The sequence below is a fragment of the Marmota monax genome, unplaced genomic scaffold (assembly GCF_021218885.2).
Source record: "Marmota monax isolate L192 unplaced genomic scaffold, Marmota_monax_Labrador192_F-V1.1 WCK01_AAM20220418_F8-fsc00023, whole genome shotgun sequence".
NCBI lineage: Eukaryota > Metazoa > Chordata > Mammalia > Rodentia > Sciuridae > Marmota > Marmota monax.
The window spans coordinates 10,986,785-11,007,050 of record NW_026692907.1 but is presented as its reverse complement, the minus strand read 5'-3'; the positions used below and the strand labels follow the sequence as shown (position 1 = coordinate 11,007,050).

At 37.2% G+C, this 20,266-nt stretch overlaps 2 protein-coding genes across 9 annotated transcripts in view; one reads left to right on the top strand and one right to left on the bottom strand.

Moving 5' to 3' along the window:
- Dock7 (dedicator of cytokinesis 7) overlaps positions 1–693 on the top strand; it is a 200,539-nt gene extending 199,846 nt beyond the window's left edge. For all 8 annotated transcript variants that reach the window (XM_046451169.2, XM_046451168.2, XM_058581538.1 and 5 more), the window contains one exon: positions 240–693. In XM_046451169.2, the coding sequence (XP_046307125.1) occupies positions 240–282 (43 nt within the window). In that variant the 3' untranslated portion in view covers positions 283–693. The remainder of the gene's footprint in view (positions 1–239) is intronic.
- Positions 694–2,767: 2,074 nt separating this feature from the next.
- On the bottom strand, positions 2,768–15,262 carry Usp1 (ubiquitin specific peptidase 1). The gene is made up of 9 exons (XM_046451170.2): positions 14,568–15,262; positions 12,444–12,682; positions 10,949–11,069; positions 10,186–10,290; positions 9,323–9,483; positions 7,688–8,379; positions 6,820–6,990; positions 5,610–5,811; positions 2,768–4,248 (listed from the first exon to the last, which is right to left on the bottom strand). The coding sequence occupies exons 2-9, from the start codon at positions 12,611–12,613 to the stop codon at positions 3,513–3,515; spliced, it is 2,358 nt and encodes a 785-aa protein (XP_046307126.1). The 5' UTR covers positions 12,614–12,682; positions 14,568–15,262; the 3' UTR covers positions 2,768–3,512.
- Positions 15,263–20,266: the final 5,004 nt, after the last annotated feature.

Genomic DNA, 20,266 nt, shown 5'->3' with positions numbered 1-20,266 from the left:
TGGTTACTATAATTCACTTCTGGAGAAATTTGTTACCCAGAACATATAAGGCAGAGTATGTGTACAAGCATCTAACAAAAGTCAGTATAACTGGTGACAAAAATTTTGAGATTACTCTGGTGGTGGTGGGGAGGAGTATGTAAAACATCTTAAAAGATATACACACACAAAAAAATTTGTTTTTTGAGTATGGCACATTTATTTTGTTCTTTTATAACTGTCTTCTTATTTTTTCCCAGAGATTCCTTCAGTCGAATGAGCCTTCGCAAAATGGATCTCTAAAATAAACGCACTTGTTTTATTCATTTGAAAAGAGCCATGTATTCAACATTATGAAAAGAAGTTAAGATCTGTTGAAAACTAGGACTTGGGATGTAATTCTGGAAATTATTAATTTACTCATTGAAGAATGCCAAAATGGTACCAAGTGTAGATTGTAAAGTTTGAGAATCGTGGCTATGGTTTCTGACATTCTGGTAACATACTGTTATCTTTTTTTAAAGCTATTTTAATGACTCGAAAAGGTACACTATAGATTTACCATTATTTATACCATAGCTAATGTTAAATTTATTTACTTTAAGTTCGTATTTTTTAATTTATATTACCATTTATAGATTCATTTTGGAACCATTTTAAATGTAGTAATGCTTATTTTAAAGGTACTATTAAATATGTGAATGTTTACACTAATTTTTAATGAGTGGGACTTTGAAAATTTTTCTTTATTGAAAGAGGCAGAGAAAATTTGAGTTAACTGGCTCCAAAACTAGCAAAATCAAAATTGGCAGTCACTTTATAGGCCCAAAGAGCCATTAATTAAATGAGTTAATGGGTGAAGGTAGTAGTTACTGGTAACTGCTTTATATGAAGTTTTTAAACTGGTTTCCAATTTAGGGTATCCACTTTAGACACCCTAAAAGAGAAATTTAGAATTCAAAAATGAGTTCATCTGATAAAATTCTTGTCTATAAAGGATTAAATACTGAAACAGCTAATACTGGTGACAACAGCTTGGTCTTTATGACAATTTTGTTTATTAGTATAACTTCATGATTCTCTGCAATTAAAATATATGATTTGTTTCAGATTAAACAGGCCAGTCATCAGTTTTTAATGATATAAGCCAATAAATTAGGAATCTGTTTTAAAGCTATGTCACCATGAAGGGTAACACAGAGCTGGAGTTTATTCCTTTTAATCTACCAATTAAATGAGAAGTCATTTACTTTTTGACACTTGCAGATTTTACAAAGCATATGTTAAAAAGTTAAAATTAGCTGCATTAGTCAAAATTAAATCACTTAAAATCATAACTTCATATGAAAAAATAATACAGAAAATATTATTTCAATTACTTTCATTTTCTCAAAACAGTATATAGTCATGATTTCTGGAGGGGGTTTTGTGTATTATTATTATAGAATGGACCCTTGAAATAATCCTTTTGATGTACTGATCAGTTACATGAACCACGTAAGAACTGATTAGAATTAATACCATGACTTCATTCTCTAGTTGATATATGTAGGTGATGGTTTATCTTCCCCCTCAAACTTAATTTAGTGGGCAATTATCCTTAATTCTTATCTGCATCAACTCAAAGACTGAATCAAAAAATTTTTTTCAGATAGTACATCTGAAGAGTCCGAAAGGCATAACTTCAAATATTTATTTGGGGTTGGGGGCTGAGTGGTATAGCACTTGCTTAGCATGGGCAAGGCCCTAGGTTCAATCCCCAGCACTGCAAATAAAAGAAATCTATTTGGGGAAAATGGAGCTAAATGAATAAGGAAAGGCAATAAGAATTGAAACTCACCCACAAAAATGACAGTCTTCCTGTTCTTTGGGCATGAAAGAGGGTAGATATAAGGATATTAAGTATCACCTAAGCCATTTCTCATATTAATTAACTCCTAGGTCAATTCTCTTACATATGTTTGGACTGTTACACACAAGTCTGAAATACTATATTGAAGACTTCAAGATTTCTATAATTATGGTTTTGTTGTCTTGCAATACCAACTACTCTGAGTCAATACAGAAGCTTCCTTTTACTCAAACTTTGGTATGACACAGAATACTTAATTTCTTACGTGTTTTCTTAAAATGTAGACTTTTTCACATCAGGAATCTGTACTAGTTCTCAACACTGGCTATCTTTTGAGTTATTCCAGGCCCAGTTGCTATCCTGATCTACTCCACCAGAATCTTACAGATAGTGCACAAAGCTGTTTATAAAGTTTCATCGGTGATTCTGAATATAGAAAGCAGAAGCACAACTTTATTTTTATCACATCACAGAATCTTGTAGGGAAATATAACTGTCTTTTTTTTGTTGACCAGGTATTCTTATTTGTTGAAATAGGATGTTATTCCAATAGCATTTAAATATCCAAAACCAGAATCTTATTACCAAAAATGTCCTTTAACAAATCATATAATTAACCATTTATTGATTTAGTATACAGTATTTAAAATTGTAGTTTAACCTAGGTTTTTATGTGTGCCCAAACATATAATTCTCATTTTGGATTCCATTAAATGTCTAGTTTAAAGGGCAATTAAGATGTGACAAATTTTTCTTGTAAACCTCTTTTAAGTATGATAACCAGGCTGGACCAAGCAGTTTCTCAGATATTCTTCATGTCCACTGTCAGAAAATATTGAATATTATTAAAGGTAACATGCATGTGTGTTCTCTCTCTCCAGACACACACACACAATTTATTCTGTTCAAGTAAAAAAATTTGAGCATTTGTATACATAGTTGTTAAGCAGTTTAAATTTTATTGACCTCCCAGTATTTAAAAAAAAGTTAAATTTAAGGTCACACCTCTAAGTTTGATGTACTATATACAGATCGTGCAGAATATGAATATGAAGAGATACAAATTAGTCCATGCCCAAAAAGATTTACTAGAATACAGAATCATCTTCATAAATACATATAAAATTCTTATGAAGATACAGAGGACTGTCCAGGTTTTCTGAGACACTTTTCGAAGTGATTCAAGGCACAAAATGTAGACCATTGTAAATACACATTCTAGACTTTGTGCCTCTTGATACAGCCCATCAAAGATTTGGCTTCCTGTTATAAAACTAAATGTACTGAATGAGATTCTGTTTAAGCGAAAAAACACAGAGCTATAAACATCATGTAGATAATTACTCCAAAATATGGAGAATACAAATACAAGCACTTTATTTTTAAAAGCAAACACAAAAGATTGGTGTAAATCCAAGTGTTTAAATGCTTCCCATTTCATATAATTCAATTAAGAACCTATACAAGTTTGTTCCCAGAAGCTAATGCATCACTAGTCTCTAAGGAAAATTCTAAAAATTAACATGGTTTTCAGTATTTCAAATTTCACTATTTATATAAAAACCTAGAGAGACCAATAATATCCAATAGCTTCAAAAGATAAGCTAGACTCTGATGTAATTGACTTTACCAATGTTTGTCCAGGTTTGTTTAATATATATACAAGGAAAATACACTCACTCTATAATTTCTTATAAAATAGCAAGTAAGGAGTAGATGTAGGAGATGTAGAAGGGGAAAGAGAATTCAAAAAGTCCTTCTCTTCAGTAACTTTCACTTCAGAATCATCAAAAAGCAACCACTTCCCTTCATATTCCTTTAAGCTTTGCACTACGTATGAAATTTTGTTCTCAAATCCACTAATGTTAATGCCTGTTTGGTCACTGGATTCCTTGTTTCTATCAGATTCATGGGTCCCATTAGTATTGTTAGTCTCAGAATTTCTACTTTCAGCAAATGCTGTACTGGCAACCTTATCAGGATTAGATGTTTTGTTGTATAGCTCATAATCTGCTTTGCTCTTTTGTCCTCCAAGAAGTCCAATAGCTTCTACATTTTTTTTGTTCAAAACTTTACTTGGCTGTGTATTTCCACCAACTCTAATCGACACTTCTTCATCATCATAATTTTCAACTGCATCCCTTGCTTCCTCCTCATTCATTGGTTCTGGCTTCCCTATTTCACACGTTTGGTCAACCACAAAATTTCCCTTATCTAGTTCTAAACTATTAAGGTCAGTGACTTTAACAGAAGCTGTGTAATGCCCACTACTAATGGTAATTCCACTATGCATCACAACTGCAAATAATCCATAGCTGTCATTAGTTGGCTTTGTACTCCATTCTTCTAGTGACAATTTAAGAGGTGTCAATAAAGGAGTGTTGATCTTGGAAAGTCCACCACCATAACAATCAAACCTTTGGGGAAAAAAAAAGAAATAAGGTTTCATGTAATTCCATTTTAAATAATAATTGCTAATATTCAGGTATTTTGTGGAGGATATGTATAATTTTTCATTATCTTTATTTTCCTAAGTACACCAAGAAATTAGATGGTATTTTTAAAATACTGAACGTTTGCCGGGTGTGGTGGTGCATATCTGTGAACTCAGCTACTTGGGACAGAGGCCCTAAGCAACTTAACAGCAAAAGACCCTGTCTCCAAATAAAAAAGGGGGGGTATGTGGCTCAGTGGCAAAACACCCCTAGATTCAATCCCCAGTACCAAAAACAAAACCAAATCAAAAAACTGAATTTTTGAGACTAAAATCCTTTACATTTTAGTTATTTTAATATGTCTTTATCAAGATTGGGAACAAAAATAAAATAGCACTGTAGCAAAGAATGCCCACTGAGGGCTGGGGATATAGCTCAGTCAGTAGAATGCTTGCTTCGCATGCACAAAGCCCTGTGTTCAATCCCTGGTACCACTAAAAAAAAAAAAAAAAGAAGAAAGAAAATGCCACTTAATCAAAAAAAAAAAAAGACAACTATATGCCATCTTATAATAATGTGTATGTCTGTGTGTAGCGTGCATGCGAGACCAGAAACATGCAAGCAAGCAAGCTATTGGGAAGCTCATGTCATTTTCAAATAACTCATTAATGTGGAAAGGAATGAAATCAGCAATGACATATGTCAGAAAAAAGACTATCCAAAATGCAATTAGTGTTTTTATAGTTATCTTCAACAGCTTTTATACATTTAAATTCAACTGAAGAAAATTTCTCATCTTTTTCAAAGATTAGTTTGATTTTTAGCTTACCTTTTAAAACAGAATTTTGCCTTTCTACCCTTCAAAAAAATCTCAATGTATTCAGATTTCTTCTCTGCTTTAATCAGATTCCACTAAAATTGAATTCTGCAACTAGCATCTACACAATGAATATGAAAAAGATATATATAGAAATCATACTAAACAGAACATGTGCTCATACCAAAAGGATTTAAACCGATGCGTTTTACAAGGAAACTGTTTAAAGAGAACATTTTTAGGGGTGGGGCGGTACCAGGAATTGAACTCAGGAGCACTTGACCACTGACCACATCTTCACTCCTATTTTTTATTTTCTTTAAAGACAGGGTCTCACTGAGTTGCTTAGCACCTCGCTTTTGCTGAGGCTGGCTTTGAACTCACTATCTGCCTTTCCTAGCCTCCTGAGCCGCTGGGATTACAGGTCTGCACCACCACACCCAGCTAAAGAGAACTTTTACAAGTTAATTCCTTTCTCCTCTATAGCAGCTTTTCTTCATCTGTAGCTTTTATTTACAATACTCACTCCAAGCCACTAGCAGCAAAACACTTCAGATGAATAGTTATGACTTCAGGCATTTTGTCAAACAAAAGACTTCTTTCGGCTTCAGTGTAATGATGGCAATTTTCACAGAAATATTTATCTTCTCCTACAATCCTCTCCACTGAAGCAAACTGTGAAATTGCCCATCTCAAGGTCTTCATTTCTGTTTTTGGCTCTGGAGAAACTATTAGGGAAAAAAAAAAAAGAATCCTTTCATTTACAAATACGATATTCAAAAATTAAACTAAAGTTCCACATGCAAAATTAGCATTCAGTTTCAACTGACTACCCCATTTCCAAATAACTAAAGAGATTTCTTTTACTTTCAGAAAATCATCCTTAATAGCACACATATCTTCAGATGTGCCAAACAAGTACTCTACCATGGAGCTACAATCCCAGCTCTGTATAAATATCTTTTAAATAGTATAATATTATAATTGGTCAGCCAAAAATACTTATGTGATACGCACAGCAAAAACTAGTCTATCTCACTGTTAAGAGATGAGTTTAATAGCCAATTTTCAGTAAAACGGTCTCATTATTTTGCATGACATCTCCATTTTATGGTTTGCACTAGACACATAGTGGTTTTAAATGGTGTTAAAAATTACCAGGCAAGGGGGATGGGGTTGTAGCTCACAGTAGAGCGATTGCCTAGCATGTGTGAGACCCTGGGTTCGATCCCCAGCACCATATAAAACTAAATAAACAAAATAAAGGTGTTGTTCCATCTGTAACTAAAAATTAAAAAAATTTATAGGTAGCTTTGAAAGATCAAGATCCCCAAAATTAACTTTTATTAAATAAGCACTTCATTTTTCCATTCTAACATACTTTATACCAAAATAAAGATGATGCAATTCTTCAAATGATATTAACAAGTGAAACTAAGTAAGTAGAAAGGCTAGCTAGGCACAATGGTGCATGCCTACAATCCCAGCAACTTGGGAAGCTAAAACAGGAGGATGGCATATTCAAGACCAGCCTCAGCAAATTAGCAGTTTGGCAAGACCCTGTGTCAAAAAATCAAATGGGCTGGGAATGTGATTCACTGGTAAAGCTCTCCCAAGTTCAATCTCCAGTGCCAAAAAGAAAAGCAAAGCTATACAGTAGACCAGGGACACTAAAACTGTATTGTTAAAGAAAACTATATTATTCCATAGTCCAATGAGACTCTAATTTTCCTTACTTTCAGAATTCTCCTCTACTTTGGAAAGTTCATCTTCTTGTACTGGCACGCTGATGTCCTGAAAATCTTCTCTTCTTTCTGTTAAACTTTCACATTCCAAACAACGAGTCCTTAATACGAGCTGACCTTGAAATAATTTCTCCACTAGCTCAAAACCAATTTGCTCTGCACCTGAAATAAAAAAATGAAAATATACGTCTATACAAATTAGTTTTTCAATATAGTCCAAATAACCAATTTTTCACTGAAATAAATTATATCATGAATAAAAGCCCCATTTTTCATGTGTTTATTAGCTTTAAGAGATACCTTGTTGATAAAGTGTAAAGTCCCTATAAAGCTTGTTTTAATTATGAATTTCTATTATCTTTAAAGTCAATTATTTTCTCAACTTGTTTTCCAGAGACACCTCCTTATAGAATGAGCCCAGAATATGTATGGCACTTTGGTGCCATCAACCACATCAACACTATGCATTTTCCCTGAGATATGTACATATGGACAAAACCAAGTGAAAACCTAGTTCAAGAATGGCATACCTACTCATTATTTCCCTTATGACTTTACATCTTCGTAGATAAAAGAAAAATATAGTCTCCATTAAAATGTATTGGACTTTCCTAGTTCATAAACCATAAATTAACATTTACCCTAATAATTAATGACATTACATATATATTATACACACACCACACTTAATCTAAGCACAGTGCTTAAAATACCACAGTTCATACCATGTTAATTACTTTCTCAAACTAAACAAAAATTCTAGCCACATGTATTATATATTGTATGTTTATCTAGAGAAGATTTCTATTTCTGCAGCTATTAAGACTCCTACCTATCAAAGTCTAAGAATTATACTGACCTTTGTTTATGGACTTAACTTCATTAACATTTACAGGTTTAACATTATTTCCTGGAGATTCAAGTCCACAACCATTAGTTGTATTATCAATTTCACACTTCCCCAAGTCCTCCTCAAGATCATATTCATTTTCTTTAGACTGTCCTTTGGATCCTTGGTTTGTTGTTATTTTTCCCAGACTACAGAATTTTGAAAGAATGCTGGGTTGCTTAGTTGCAGACTTCAACCAATTTATTTTAACTCTTGATTTCCTTTGTGAGAGTCTTGTACTCTCATTTTCAGAAACACACTTGGGGATCATTTTAGGAGGAATCTCTAATGTATCACCAGTAGCTTTTCTTTTTGACCTCGTTTGTCTCTGATTCTCTTCCAATGACTGGTGTTCCTTCGATACTTTAACTTTTTTCTTTGTGTTACCAAATTCTGTGTCACTCTTTCTTTTTCCATTCCCTTTTGGGAGTTTTTCTTTATGGTCTTCAGAATTCCTCATACCATCAGTCTCCATGCTTCTAATTCCACTCATTTCCTCTTTTTGATGAGGTTTTTCTTCTACCTTAGTAGATAATTCTGCCACATTTTTTACTTCTTCTTTTTTTAGAAGTTGGCATGTTTCTTGAATGTTTCCCAAAATACACTGTAGTACTTCCTGTGCATCATGCTGTAGATATCCTTCATACATAGGGTTGAGTTCCCTATAAATAAAAATGTCCATTTCATCTACTCTAGTTGTGAAGATGTAATATATAAAAACAAATATTTCCATAAATTACTTCATTTGGAAAATCTAAAAGATACTTATTCAGCTAATATGAAACCTATCACAAACCAAGTTTTATTGTAAATGCTTTTGATATTATGTGTATATATAGTCCTCACAATATCTCCTAGAGGTAGGTCCTATTACCACCACTAATGATATGGAAACTGTGTGGAGAGGTTAAGTAATTTGCCCAAGTCACACAGTTAAGATGAAAAATCGGGATTCAAATGTGCTCTTGCTACCCTTCTACAATGTTTCTTAACAAAGGCAAAACAATGTGATGTTCCTGTATCAATGAATGAGTCAATGAATTTTTAAAGACCTACAATATTAAAAAATTTGTTAAAATAATAGTTTTATATATAGTTTCACGTTTTAACACAACACTGGGAAGTAATCTAATCCAGTTAACCAATAGTTCTTTTTTAGGCACATAAAATATTTGGAACTTACAATTTTTACATATAACACATTTTTAATATAGACCTATAATTCCTAGTCTGAAATCCTTAGGATCACATGTGTTTGGGAATTCAAAAGACAACATGGCACATAAGCAAAATATATATAATCAACATGATATGGGGCAATACCCTACAATTAAGAAACCATTGCTATTTCCACAGAAACAATTTTGAATGTTCATATGAGTGATAAACACGAACAGACAATAAACAGCCTCATACAAATTCAAATCTAATAAATTTAGTACCAAATTTATCCCCCCAAATTATGAGAGTTTCTGGGATTTTCAAGTACCATGGATCTGGAGTTTCAATTTTCCTTGCCCTTTATTCCTATACTGCTCATGTACCATTCTCCCCAAAAGAAACAAGGAGCTAAATTATAATTGTAAAATTATAAGCTATACCTACCTGAGTGTGTTAAGCAGTCGCCTTGGCTGGGTAGCAAGCTCATCAGTATATTTCTCTGGATTTAAGAGAAAACTAGCCTGAAGCTGTTCTACTGAAATGATTAAGGACTGTAAACTGCATATAAGTTCATAACTTGCCAAAGAATCTTCTTTGCAATTTCCCTGTCAAGGAAAAACCACACAAACCAATATTTTCATTTATGAACAAATTAAGTACCTTCCTTCCTTGACTAGTATCACTAAATACACAAGCTTTTCTAAACTTAATTACATTATAGCACTAATTTTACTGGGTATAAAAAATAATTTTTTTTTTGTAATTTCAAGATGTTATTTTTAGCTACTTTCTATATGGATAATAATTTTACATTAGCCAAAGACTTATTTAAACATTTACTTAAATATTAAAAGTTGAGGATGGGGGGGGTGTACTCAGTAGTAGAGTGCTTAACATGTACAAAGCCATGGGTTTGATTCCTGGCACCACCACCCCCTCCCCCCAGCCAAAAAAAGCAAAAAACAACTAAAATTTCAAAAACATAATGGATAAACAATAAATGGCATGAGTATGACAAATCTGTGATGGTGGTATACAAATGACAGGTTTGATAAAACAATAAATGAGGGAATGGAGATAATACTCTGTACAGGGAGATAACCTGGTAATTCACCTCACTTGAATGATAAACACAGCCTTTCCTACAGAATACAGAACAATACTGAGAATTCCAATTTTCATTTAGTTATTGAGAATCTGTCACCCTCCTCTCCAATCCTCTTAAAAAATCTTTACCTTTCTACTTGTAAACAAGTGAATTTACATTTTTCTTTTTATATTACTTTTGCTGGGTTTTTTTTCCTTACCTTATCTTTTTGATTGGCTTCATCCTTTAGAGCTTCCTTCTTCCTTGAAATAATATTAAATAAGTGCTTCACTCCAGATTTAAAACCAGGACAAAAATATAATACCTATAAAAAGTGAAATTGTCCAAGTGTTATAAACAAACAACAATATTCCTAAAATCATTAAAGTATTACCATGCTTTTTGTAGGGCACTTTTAATAAGTATTACCTAAAATTCTAAGATTAAACTTTTTGTTAAAACTTTTCTTTGAAGCTCTGGGTTTGATCTTAGCACCGCATAAAAATAAATAAAATAAAGACATTCTTTCCATCTACAACTACAAAAATATAAATATATATTTTTAAAAACTTGTTCTCTGTTTCATCAATAGCAGCCTCTTTGGAATTAAGCACTAAGCCTTTAGCAGATAGTACTAACATGTAACATTACAAAGACATAAAACAATACTGTTTCAAGGTGTAAGATATCACAATACCAGGAATCAGGCAGAGAAATTAAAGGTTTGGCTACTTCCACTTAATCAAAGTCTACTCAATTTTTCTGTTGCACCTTTACTTAATATATCATTTTCCTCTCACCCCAAAAGAAGTTTAATAATCTGCAATTTAGGAGTCATTATTATTTTAGCCCATTATTATGGTTTACTTCCAATAAAGACAAGGACTGCACAATTACAGTCTTCCAATAACTTGGAATCCTTAGAAACATTGTTACATAATTTTTGCCTATTAATATTTAGTATATAACAAAATTATAGTTACCTGAAGTATACTATTAAGATAACAAGTATTGCCAAGATTATTCAGTCCCACAAATGGTAACAAATTTTCTCTCTTCTCACAGTTTATAGGTGAGGACTGTGCTGCAGGAACAACTTGATCACTATTAAGTATAGAGGGGAGGAAAGGCATAATGAAGCAGCATCTTAAAGAAACAAAATGGAAATATTGCTTCCCTAGATTTTCCTGTTCTCAAGAGTTATAATCTGAATGATTTTAGTGAGATGACACCTTAAGAAATCTACACTCAAAAATTGCCATATACCCAGAATAATCATTATTACACTCAACAAACTACAAAATAATTCCCCTAGGCGGATGTTTGTCCCATTTTTCAGAGTAAAAAAACTGCGAAACTGGTACTGTGATTTTTTTTTTTTTAACTTAGTGTAATGTTTCAATTAAGTAGTTTAATTCTGAATATGAACTTGGGATAAACTGACTAAAAAGTATTTAGGAGGCTGCATTAAGGTTCTATTAATAAAGATTAAGTAGAAAAGTCTATGAAGAGAATTTATCCCTCACTTAAAAATAAATTGTTTGTACCAGGCATCATGGCACACTCCTGCAATACCCAGGGAGTTGGGAAGCTGAGGCAGAAGGATTGCAAGTTTATGGCCAGCTTGAGTAATTTAAGGAGACCCCCATCTCAAAAAAGTAAAAAATGATAGGGCTGTAGCATTGTAGAGGGCCCCTGGGTTCAATCCCAGTATTAATTAATTAATAAGTCTATCATGCTTTCACATCACTTTAACAGTGGGTTCCCTAGTATTTTTGTGAACCTTACAGCCAAATTATTATAAGAGCACCTCAACGTATTCATAAGTATGAATGCTGATAAGCAAAAGGTTCACAAACTCAATGGATAACTGCTAGATACTAGGAAATTGTACATGGGACCAAATCGACTTTAGTCACCCAGCAGATTGCCTATATTTGAATAAGGAGCTAGAATAGAGCAATATGGAATAAAGTATTCCATTTTGTTCTGATTTCTTGCCAGTCACTAAAGAATTTCCATAAAAACATTTTTAAGTACATTTTAAATATCAATTACAGCTATATGCCTCCAGCAGGTATGATTAGTTATGACTGCACACCTACATGACTACAGAGTTTAAATAACAGACAACTGTTGTCTTTTGAACACCACAAAAACAAAAACACCCTCTTTAATCCTTACAACAAAAAATAATCAAGTGTAAACTCTAAAATAGAGAATTTAGTCAATTAACATTTCTCCAAATTATCCTAAATGGCTCAAGACAATGTTAATAAATTTGTACTGTGGTGTGATCCCTGTGGGGAACCACCAGCTTTGCTCTGTTCCGACAAAGTCTAGCAGCATGTAGTAGGAACAGAGCAAAGCTACTATTACTATCAGATCACTCTGGAGGTATTAACCCAAGCTCAATGCTTCTTTCTACACTGATTCAGAATTTTAAAAATACAGAAATAATACTTATAAGACACATACATTTCTGATCCTCTATATTCAGAAGCTTTTTCTTCATTTTCTTGAGAATCTGTGAAATCTAAGGCTCTCTTAGTTTCCTTTTTCTGAAAAAATTTCAAAGAAAGTCTGTTTTTCTTGGATGGACTACCTCTTGAAAGCCCATTACTTTCACTGGGTATGACACCAGGCATTTTCTTTTCAAATCCCAAGGAGTTGACAAGAATTAATTTATAGAGGGCAGTTGTAATCACCAATTATATCTGTTAATCACAAAGAAAAGGTTTCATTAGTTCTCCATTATTAGTGTAGGCAACCGAATCATCAATTGTGACAACATATTTACCAAAGAAATGGTAACAAATTAGAACTTTCAAATAATTAGGAAATTATTTGATAACCGAATGCAATATTTATTGCTTAAATGAAGGAGTATGCCACATTGTCCTTAACTTTGTTTTTAAAAAATGTGATGCTAAACCTTTATTAGCCTGCCATAGATTGAGGGCCAAACTACAAAATTTTCCATTTATTAGACCTACAGTAAAGTAGTAGTATTAAGGAGTAAAAACTCGAATTTTCATCATAACTTATTAATTCAAATGTTGACTTAGCAACTGCCATCTCTAACTGAAGTAAGAAGCGAGGAGGACAGGAAAAATCACAGTAGCAGACAGAGTCCTCCCTATGTAAAATAAAGTCTCAAAACTCATAAAGAAAGGCATATGGTGTTCAATTATACCTAAAAACCACAATATCCTATTCGTTTTCCAAACTTCTAAAAAACTGTTTTAAAAACTGCTTTGAGTAGGCAAGAAGATGGTAATTTGCTTTTTGCAAGCTTTCTACCATTTTAAAGTAAAACTTTATGATGAAAAAATATGGCAATATTTGTGGCAGCTATTTTATACATCAGTCATATTTTCCATTAGGACATCTAGGGGAAATTACTTGACTATAGAATATTACAATTACTTAAGACCCCAAAACCTCAGCAACCAATTTCAAATGTAGAAACAATAGTAAAATTAACTATGCAAAATTCACTCAAATTCCATCCTTAAACATTTCACTCAATTGACTCTAATCTAGAAACTTACTCAACTTGGCAGTGAAACCAATTTTGAGACCCAACTGAGGAAGAACTGGAAAGTTGGCCAATTTCCCCATCCTGTCTCCAATTCTATTTACTCTCCTGACCATTTTGTTTCTGATGAATGAAAAGCCAGTCTGCACTAAAAATGTTAGTACTCTAAGTATTCTCCTCGTAAAAGGTTTTTCCCCGACAATTCCAATAAATGACAGAAAGTGAATTCCCTAAGTGACAAGAGAAACCAGACTTAGAGAAGAAAAAATGATCCAACAACTGAAACAGCGGATAGTAATCTCAATTCAAATCCTCCTGGACCCCCAAAGCAATGATCAAACATTTAACATTACCAATTATACAGCATTTTACTAGATGCCATATTTTATGCTCTCATTTCCTTATAAGTGGAGGTCTGTTACTCAAGAAACGTTTCTCCTGTAACACAAACTTCACAGAAAACAAGGAATCCAACATTAAACATTCTTGACCCAATGACAGCGTGAATCTCAGTCCTATTAGTTTTGAATAATGACACAACTCCTATTTTTCAAGAAAAAAACGTAAAGTAACTAAGAACATCTTTGCCAAAGCTTTAAGACACGTGGCGTTCTACAGACTTCTGAGAAAACTGTAAGTTAAGAAAATGCGCGGTAAAATTTCGCAATTACCGACACAAGACAACATGAATGCAAACATTTCTCCTCCCTAACCTGCACCTCTCTACAGAACAGAAAGGAAACTTCAAAGCCTGCAGAGCCCAGGCAGTCTTCGTGCCCCCCAGACACCTCACCGGCACAGTGGGAGACTGGCCGGGGGCTCTCCAGCCCGCCCCGCCGCTCCTGGCCTCACTGCCCGCGGAGTTGGCCTATATACTCCCAGCCCGCACCTGCCTCCCCGAGTCCCCTGCGGCTGCAAAAGGGGGCGCCCCCCGGGGCAAAGAAGGCTCGGCCCGCAGCTGGGCCAAAGCACAGAACCAAAACGGCCCCGCGTCTTCCCGGCAGCACCTCTCCGGCGCCCGCGAACTTGCCTCCGCGCCCCTCTGCCCCAGGCCCTCTTACCCGGCCATGGCCCTAAGAGAGGTCCGCGGCGGTGACGCCGCTGAGTCCAGCCGAGATGAGTGTGGGTACCACAGGTGAGTTCTTGCCTGAGACGCCGGGTCCCCGACCCAAGGAAAACCTGATCGGATCGCCCTCCCGCGGGGGAGTGACCATCAGCTCAGAGCGGGAACGCGGGCCGCCGCCGCTCACTCCTGCCTAGCGCACCACCCACTACATCCCCGGAGCGGCGCCAGCTGCGCCCGCCTGGGATGGCTAGGAGCGCAACAAGCGGTGGTCGCGCTCACAGAGCGTCTGAACCGCTAGGGTCTCTCCCACTCCTCCACCGAGGGGAACTTGGCGCGTTTTCCTTAGTCTCAGGACCCCCGTGTTTTAGCCTCCGCCCGCGCCAGCGCTGCGATTGAAGGTGGCGTCCTTCGAAAATGCCGGCTCTAGTCTCCACGCTGCAGAGACGCGAAAGGCAAGAGCCGTCTCGCGACCGCCACTCGGCCCTGGCAGTACGGGCTCCGGAACCAGCTGGAACGGTAGTTCCCCGAAGATCCTAACGGGTTCTGCAGTTTCAAACAGCGCAGGCACAATCACGGGCAGCTCGCGCGGGTCCTCGCTGTGGGCGCGCGCTAGGTACTGGAGGCCTGGCTGGCGGGCTCGAGCCTCACGCCCTTTTTTTTTTTTTTTTTCTTTTAACCATTCGTGCGCGCGAGTGGATGGGAAAGCGTACGGGTCGGGAGACGGGACAGAGACAAGATGGGATGGGCCCTTTCCTCTAGAAGGAGCCCCCCCCTCCTCACCCCCGGCGCTCAAATGCGCCAATCCATGATGAACAATCCCAAAACCTTGTCCCCCACCACCACCACCGCCAGGAGAAGCCAATCAGAAGTACCTAGATAAAAGCCAATTGGATGGGTGGAGAAGGAAGCCCGGCCAATACCAAAAAAGAAGAAAGGAGGGCTCCAGCCAATCATTGTTGGGCATACATAGTGTTCCTCCAGAGCCGTTCCTCTCCTTCCGCTCTCATTGGCGCTCGAGTGCGCGCTTTCGCTGCGGACTGTTAAAATCTTGCTGTGCGTTTTGTTAAGCCTGGACGGTGGGACGCCACCGCGGGTGCGGCTTCCGGAGTGAGGCCCTCACGGCAGGCCCCGCCTCCCTTTCTTGCTTATGCACTCGGGCGGGGTTACCAGGGAGATGGATTTCGGAAAATGGCTGACCGGTTGCTTGCTCCTCTGCGCCTGGCCTTTCTGTTCGGAATGGCCGCCCGAGAGCCCTTCAATAAAGACAGGCTCTGCCATGAATAACAACAGATTCTCAGTCGAATACTGTAGAGCTGAAGCTCCTTCCTCAAGCCCCTTCGCGTCTTGTTTTCTTTTTGCCCTTTCCTTTGCGGCCGCACTGGACAGTATTTTAGTCCCAGATCCCGCTGCGGAAACTTCCAAGGGTTCCGCCTCGAGCTGGTACTAAAGACTCAAAAGCTGAAAAGCATGCCTTATCAGGTTTTTGCTTCCCTTTGTTTGCAAGCTTCCTTGGTGAGGTAACCTCACAACGCAAGTGGTTGTGGTTAATCGATTCTGTCCAAATCCACTAAGTGTTTTTTAGGCGCCTACTATTTGTGCCAGGCATAATTTCAAGGTGCTAGGCACACTACGTGAATGAAATACATTCCCTGCTGTAAAAGAGCTTTAGGGAGAAGACAGACATTAACTAAAAGGATATGAAATAACAAAAGGGAAAGATAAAAATAATAGTGCGTTAGATGTGAAAACTAGGAAAGACCTCTGAGTTGAAATGCAGCAGAGTGTTGAATGAAAGAGAAGTGAAACTTGGAAATCTGAGGAAACCACAAGTTCCTTGAAGCGTGATGTGCTTGGTATTTTGGGAAATAGGGAGATCGGGAAGCTTAGGGTGTAGCCTGGGTGAGAAGATCTTGGGAGATGGCGATTAGTGTCCTAGGCAGGGCTATAAGCAGGCTAAGGAGATGAATCAGTAGATGGTTCTGAGCAGAGGAGTGGCAGAATTTGTAAAGTGGCTACCTGTGGTGGTTAGACTGTACTTTCGATGACTATTTTTAACCCCAACAACTAAGCTAGAGAGTGCTTGGTCTTTGCTAAAATGTTTGGATCTGAGTAAACTCCGAAGTGGAAGTGGCCATTGTACTTAGATGTATTAAGAGCAAGATACTTATTTTACATAAAACAGACATCCAAAAAGATCAGGATCCAAATTGAGCCAACAGGTAATTCAAAAAGACAAAGATAGAAAATATAATTATAGATCTCTCAGTTACTATTGTGTATCATAGACTGGCAGTGCCTTGTTTTCTAGTACTAACAATTATTGCTATTTTCAGACTATCCAGATGAATAACCAGTTGTAGTTTCCTCTTTCTTTGAGATCCCTTTGAAACCACTACCCTTCCTTGTACAATTTACAATTATCAATCAAGGTTCAGTTGAAAATTTTACTTTGCATGGCTACATACCAAGTAAAGATCAAGCCAAGCACAAAGGTGTTCACTTATAATCTCAGTTAGGAGGCTGAGGCAGGAAGATCACAAGTTTGAGGCCAGCCTGGGCAACTTACTGAGATCCTGTCTCAAAAATTTAAAAGGGCTGGAGGCGCAGCTCAGTGGTTGAGTGCTTTTCTTAGCATGAGTGAGGCCTTGAGTTCAATTCCCAGTAACAAAAAAGAACAACAACAAAAAAAATGAGTTATAATATTAAAGAAGAATAGAACGGATATTAGAGGACAGATAGCATTCTCTGCTATGCTTTTCCTTACCAGATTAAAAAAAATAAATAAATAGAAAACAATTCCTCTGCTGATGAAAATTTCCCCAGAAGGTGAAAAATTGAGTAAGTACATCTTTGGTTCCTCACACAGAGAATGCACTGGATATCAATTTGCCACTTGTGGTTATATGAAGATGTGCTGCCCCAAATCCCTCTTCAAGGAAGAACTTTCTCCAAGCTACATAGAATACTTCCAGTTATAAACTTCATCAGGGTCAACTTCAGCTGCAGACAGCACCCTTTCCTAAAGTTATCCCCTTTCTAGGAAAGTTGGCTGTGAATGAGAGAGTAGGGCTGGGATATAAAGGATTAGCCATTATGACCCACCACTGGACACCCCTAGGGAGCAGTATTCCCTCCAGAGCTTTTTGCCAGGTTGGACAAAACTTTGTTGGCTCTATTGGAATTTGATTTCATCTTCCTCATTCTGTTTATTCTCCCTTTCACATCTTGTACACCAGGCTCTGTCTGGTGTCTGCTTCCAAGGAAGCCTACCTGCAAAAGTTTATACCAGGATTGGTTGGAATAACAGGCAATAAAAAGGATTTGGGAACTGAATCCCCAAATTTTGGACTACTTCCCAGTAGTAGATGAAGTATAGCCAGCCCCTGGCACAAGGTGATGGTCCAATTAGGATAATGTAGCAGGTGAAAGAGAATATACTAGCAGGCATAATGTATCAAGGCAATTAAGACATATGGTAGAAGTAGGGACTGTAAGGATGATTAGTTGGATAGCTATTACTAAACTACGGTCAGTAATGAACACCTAAGGGTTGCTAATAAGCAACTGAAACTCAGATGTGAAAGCCAGAATATCTCCTTTTTGTACACAAAGAAGCTCTCAACTGCAGGGAAGAAAGTTGAACACCAGACCAGAATTTTAGTGGTCAAGGCTAAAATAGTAGTCTGTTATGCCAATGAGTCAGGGTCATGGTTGCGAAAACTTAGCATCCTGACAGATTGAGAGGCCATATGGGTGGTGCTCCTAAAATATTTGAAACCCCAGGCTCCTCTGGTGCCTGCAGTGTGCCTCACCCCTACCTACTAGGAGCTATCATTTTGTCATACTGGGAGATATTGCAAAGGCTTCTACTTGGAAGCAGAACATGTTCTACCCTACTCCAGCAACGCCACTTCCACATCCCACCTAGCCTTCTGCCCAGTAGTCCCTATAATTAGAGGTAAAGCACAATCTAGTTGGGAAGATGCTGTCTTGATGATAAATTCCCCAAAGAATATGCAAGACCTAGCTAGCATGTAACAACAGGAGCTCAAGGAGTGTATATATGCCTGGATTCAGAAGATGCTTGATCACTAAAACAAGAACATAAAATTGGACAGGGAAAATTCTGTTGTATTGGGAACATTCTCATAAAATATAAGACTTAATGGTGGAGGGCAGGTGGGGTGCTGGGGTTGTGGCTCAGTGGTACAGCTTATGGTATCCTTAGGGGCAAAATAGGCAACCTGCCTAGCATGTGTGAGGCACTGGGTTCAATTCTCAGCACCACATATAAATAAATAAAATGAAGATCCATTGACAACTAAAACAATATTTTTTTAACAAAAAAAGACTTAACATCTTGGCAAGGACCTCTAAGAACTGGTGTGAGCTCACTACTACAATGGCTCCTAGACTCATGGAAAAAGCAATGAATCACACTGAATGAAACTGAAATAACAGAAGTGCTATGGCAGGCAAATGGGACAAGAGGAGATTGAAAGTTCAAGGAAGTTGGTGTGCTTGAATGGATATATTATGTGCCCCCAGAAAGGTATGATAACTTTATTTTCTGAGGGAAGGAACAGAGACACATCATTTACCAAGGCCATAAGGAATGCACTGATACAAAGGACATGAGCACAGCTAATAAGTTAAATCATGGCTGATGGTAACAGGCCTGGCCAACCTAGACTAGCTAATAACAATGAGAATAATAGGAGCCCCAAACAACAGATAGTCAAGAGGTAGTACTTAATTACCCGAAGCCAGGGGGTCACAATTATAATGACCTATTAAGGGGTTCTGACCCACAGGGAGTTACAAAGTAGCTGCTAGAATATGGTATTCTTAGGGGCAAAATAGGCAACCAACAAAATCCTAATTGTGCAAGTAGGAAAAAAATTGAGAATATATGACCAGGATGTCTAAATACTATCTATCACCCAATAAAGTCATGATTCCTTAGTTTCCAGACCTGAGTCAGTTTGTAGACCTGGAACCCACAGGCTGAAGAGGTCCCCAGGAGAAAGATTTCCTGCCCCACCTCAATAAGTGTGAATAGTAATGATTTTCCTCGTCCTTTCCAAAAGGCATCTTTGGTTATTTACTTGGATAATTTTACCCTGGGGAAATTGGCATATCCAGACATTTGTAAGAACTGGGAGCCACAGGGTCTGAATTGACATGAATATCCAAAGACCAGAAGCATCATCATGGCCCGCTGTTAAAATGGGAATATACATGGACCAGTTAATAAATGGAGTCATGGTAAGGTCTAGTTCAGTAAGTCTCCTGGTTCTGGGCCCCATTCAGCGGTCATTTTCCCACTCTCCAAATGTATAATGGGTTGACCTATTTGACAATTGATGTAAACCCATTAGAACCTTGCCTATGGAATACAAAGGTATTATGATGGGGAAGGCCAAGTAGAAGCCTATGAAACTGCCTCCCCTCCCCAGCCAAACATGGTACAATGTCTTAGCTCACTTTGCTATTACAAAATACCATAGACTGGATGGCTTAATTAACAGACACTTATTTTTTAGTTCTGGAAGCCAAGGAATCCAAGATCAAGATATTCACAGATTCCGTTTCTGGTGAGGTCTCTTTCTAGCTTGCAGACTGCCACCTTTTCACTGTGTTCTCACGGGGTCTTTTCTCAGTGCATGTGCGTACAGAGAGAACTCAGGTCTC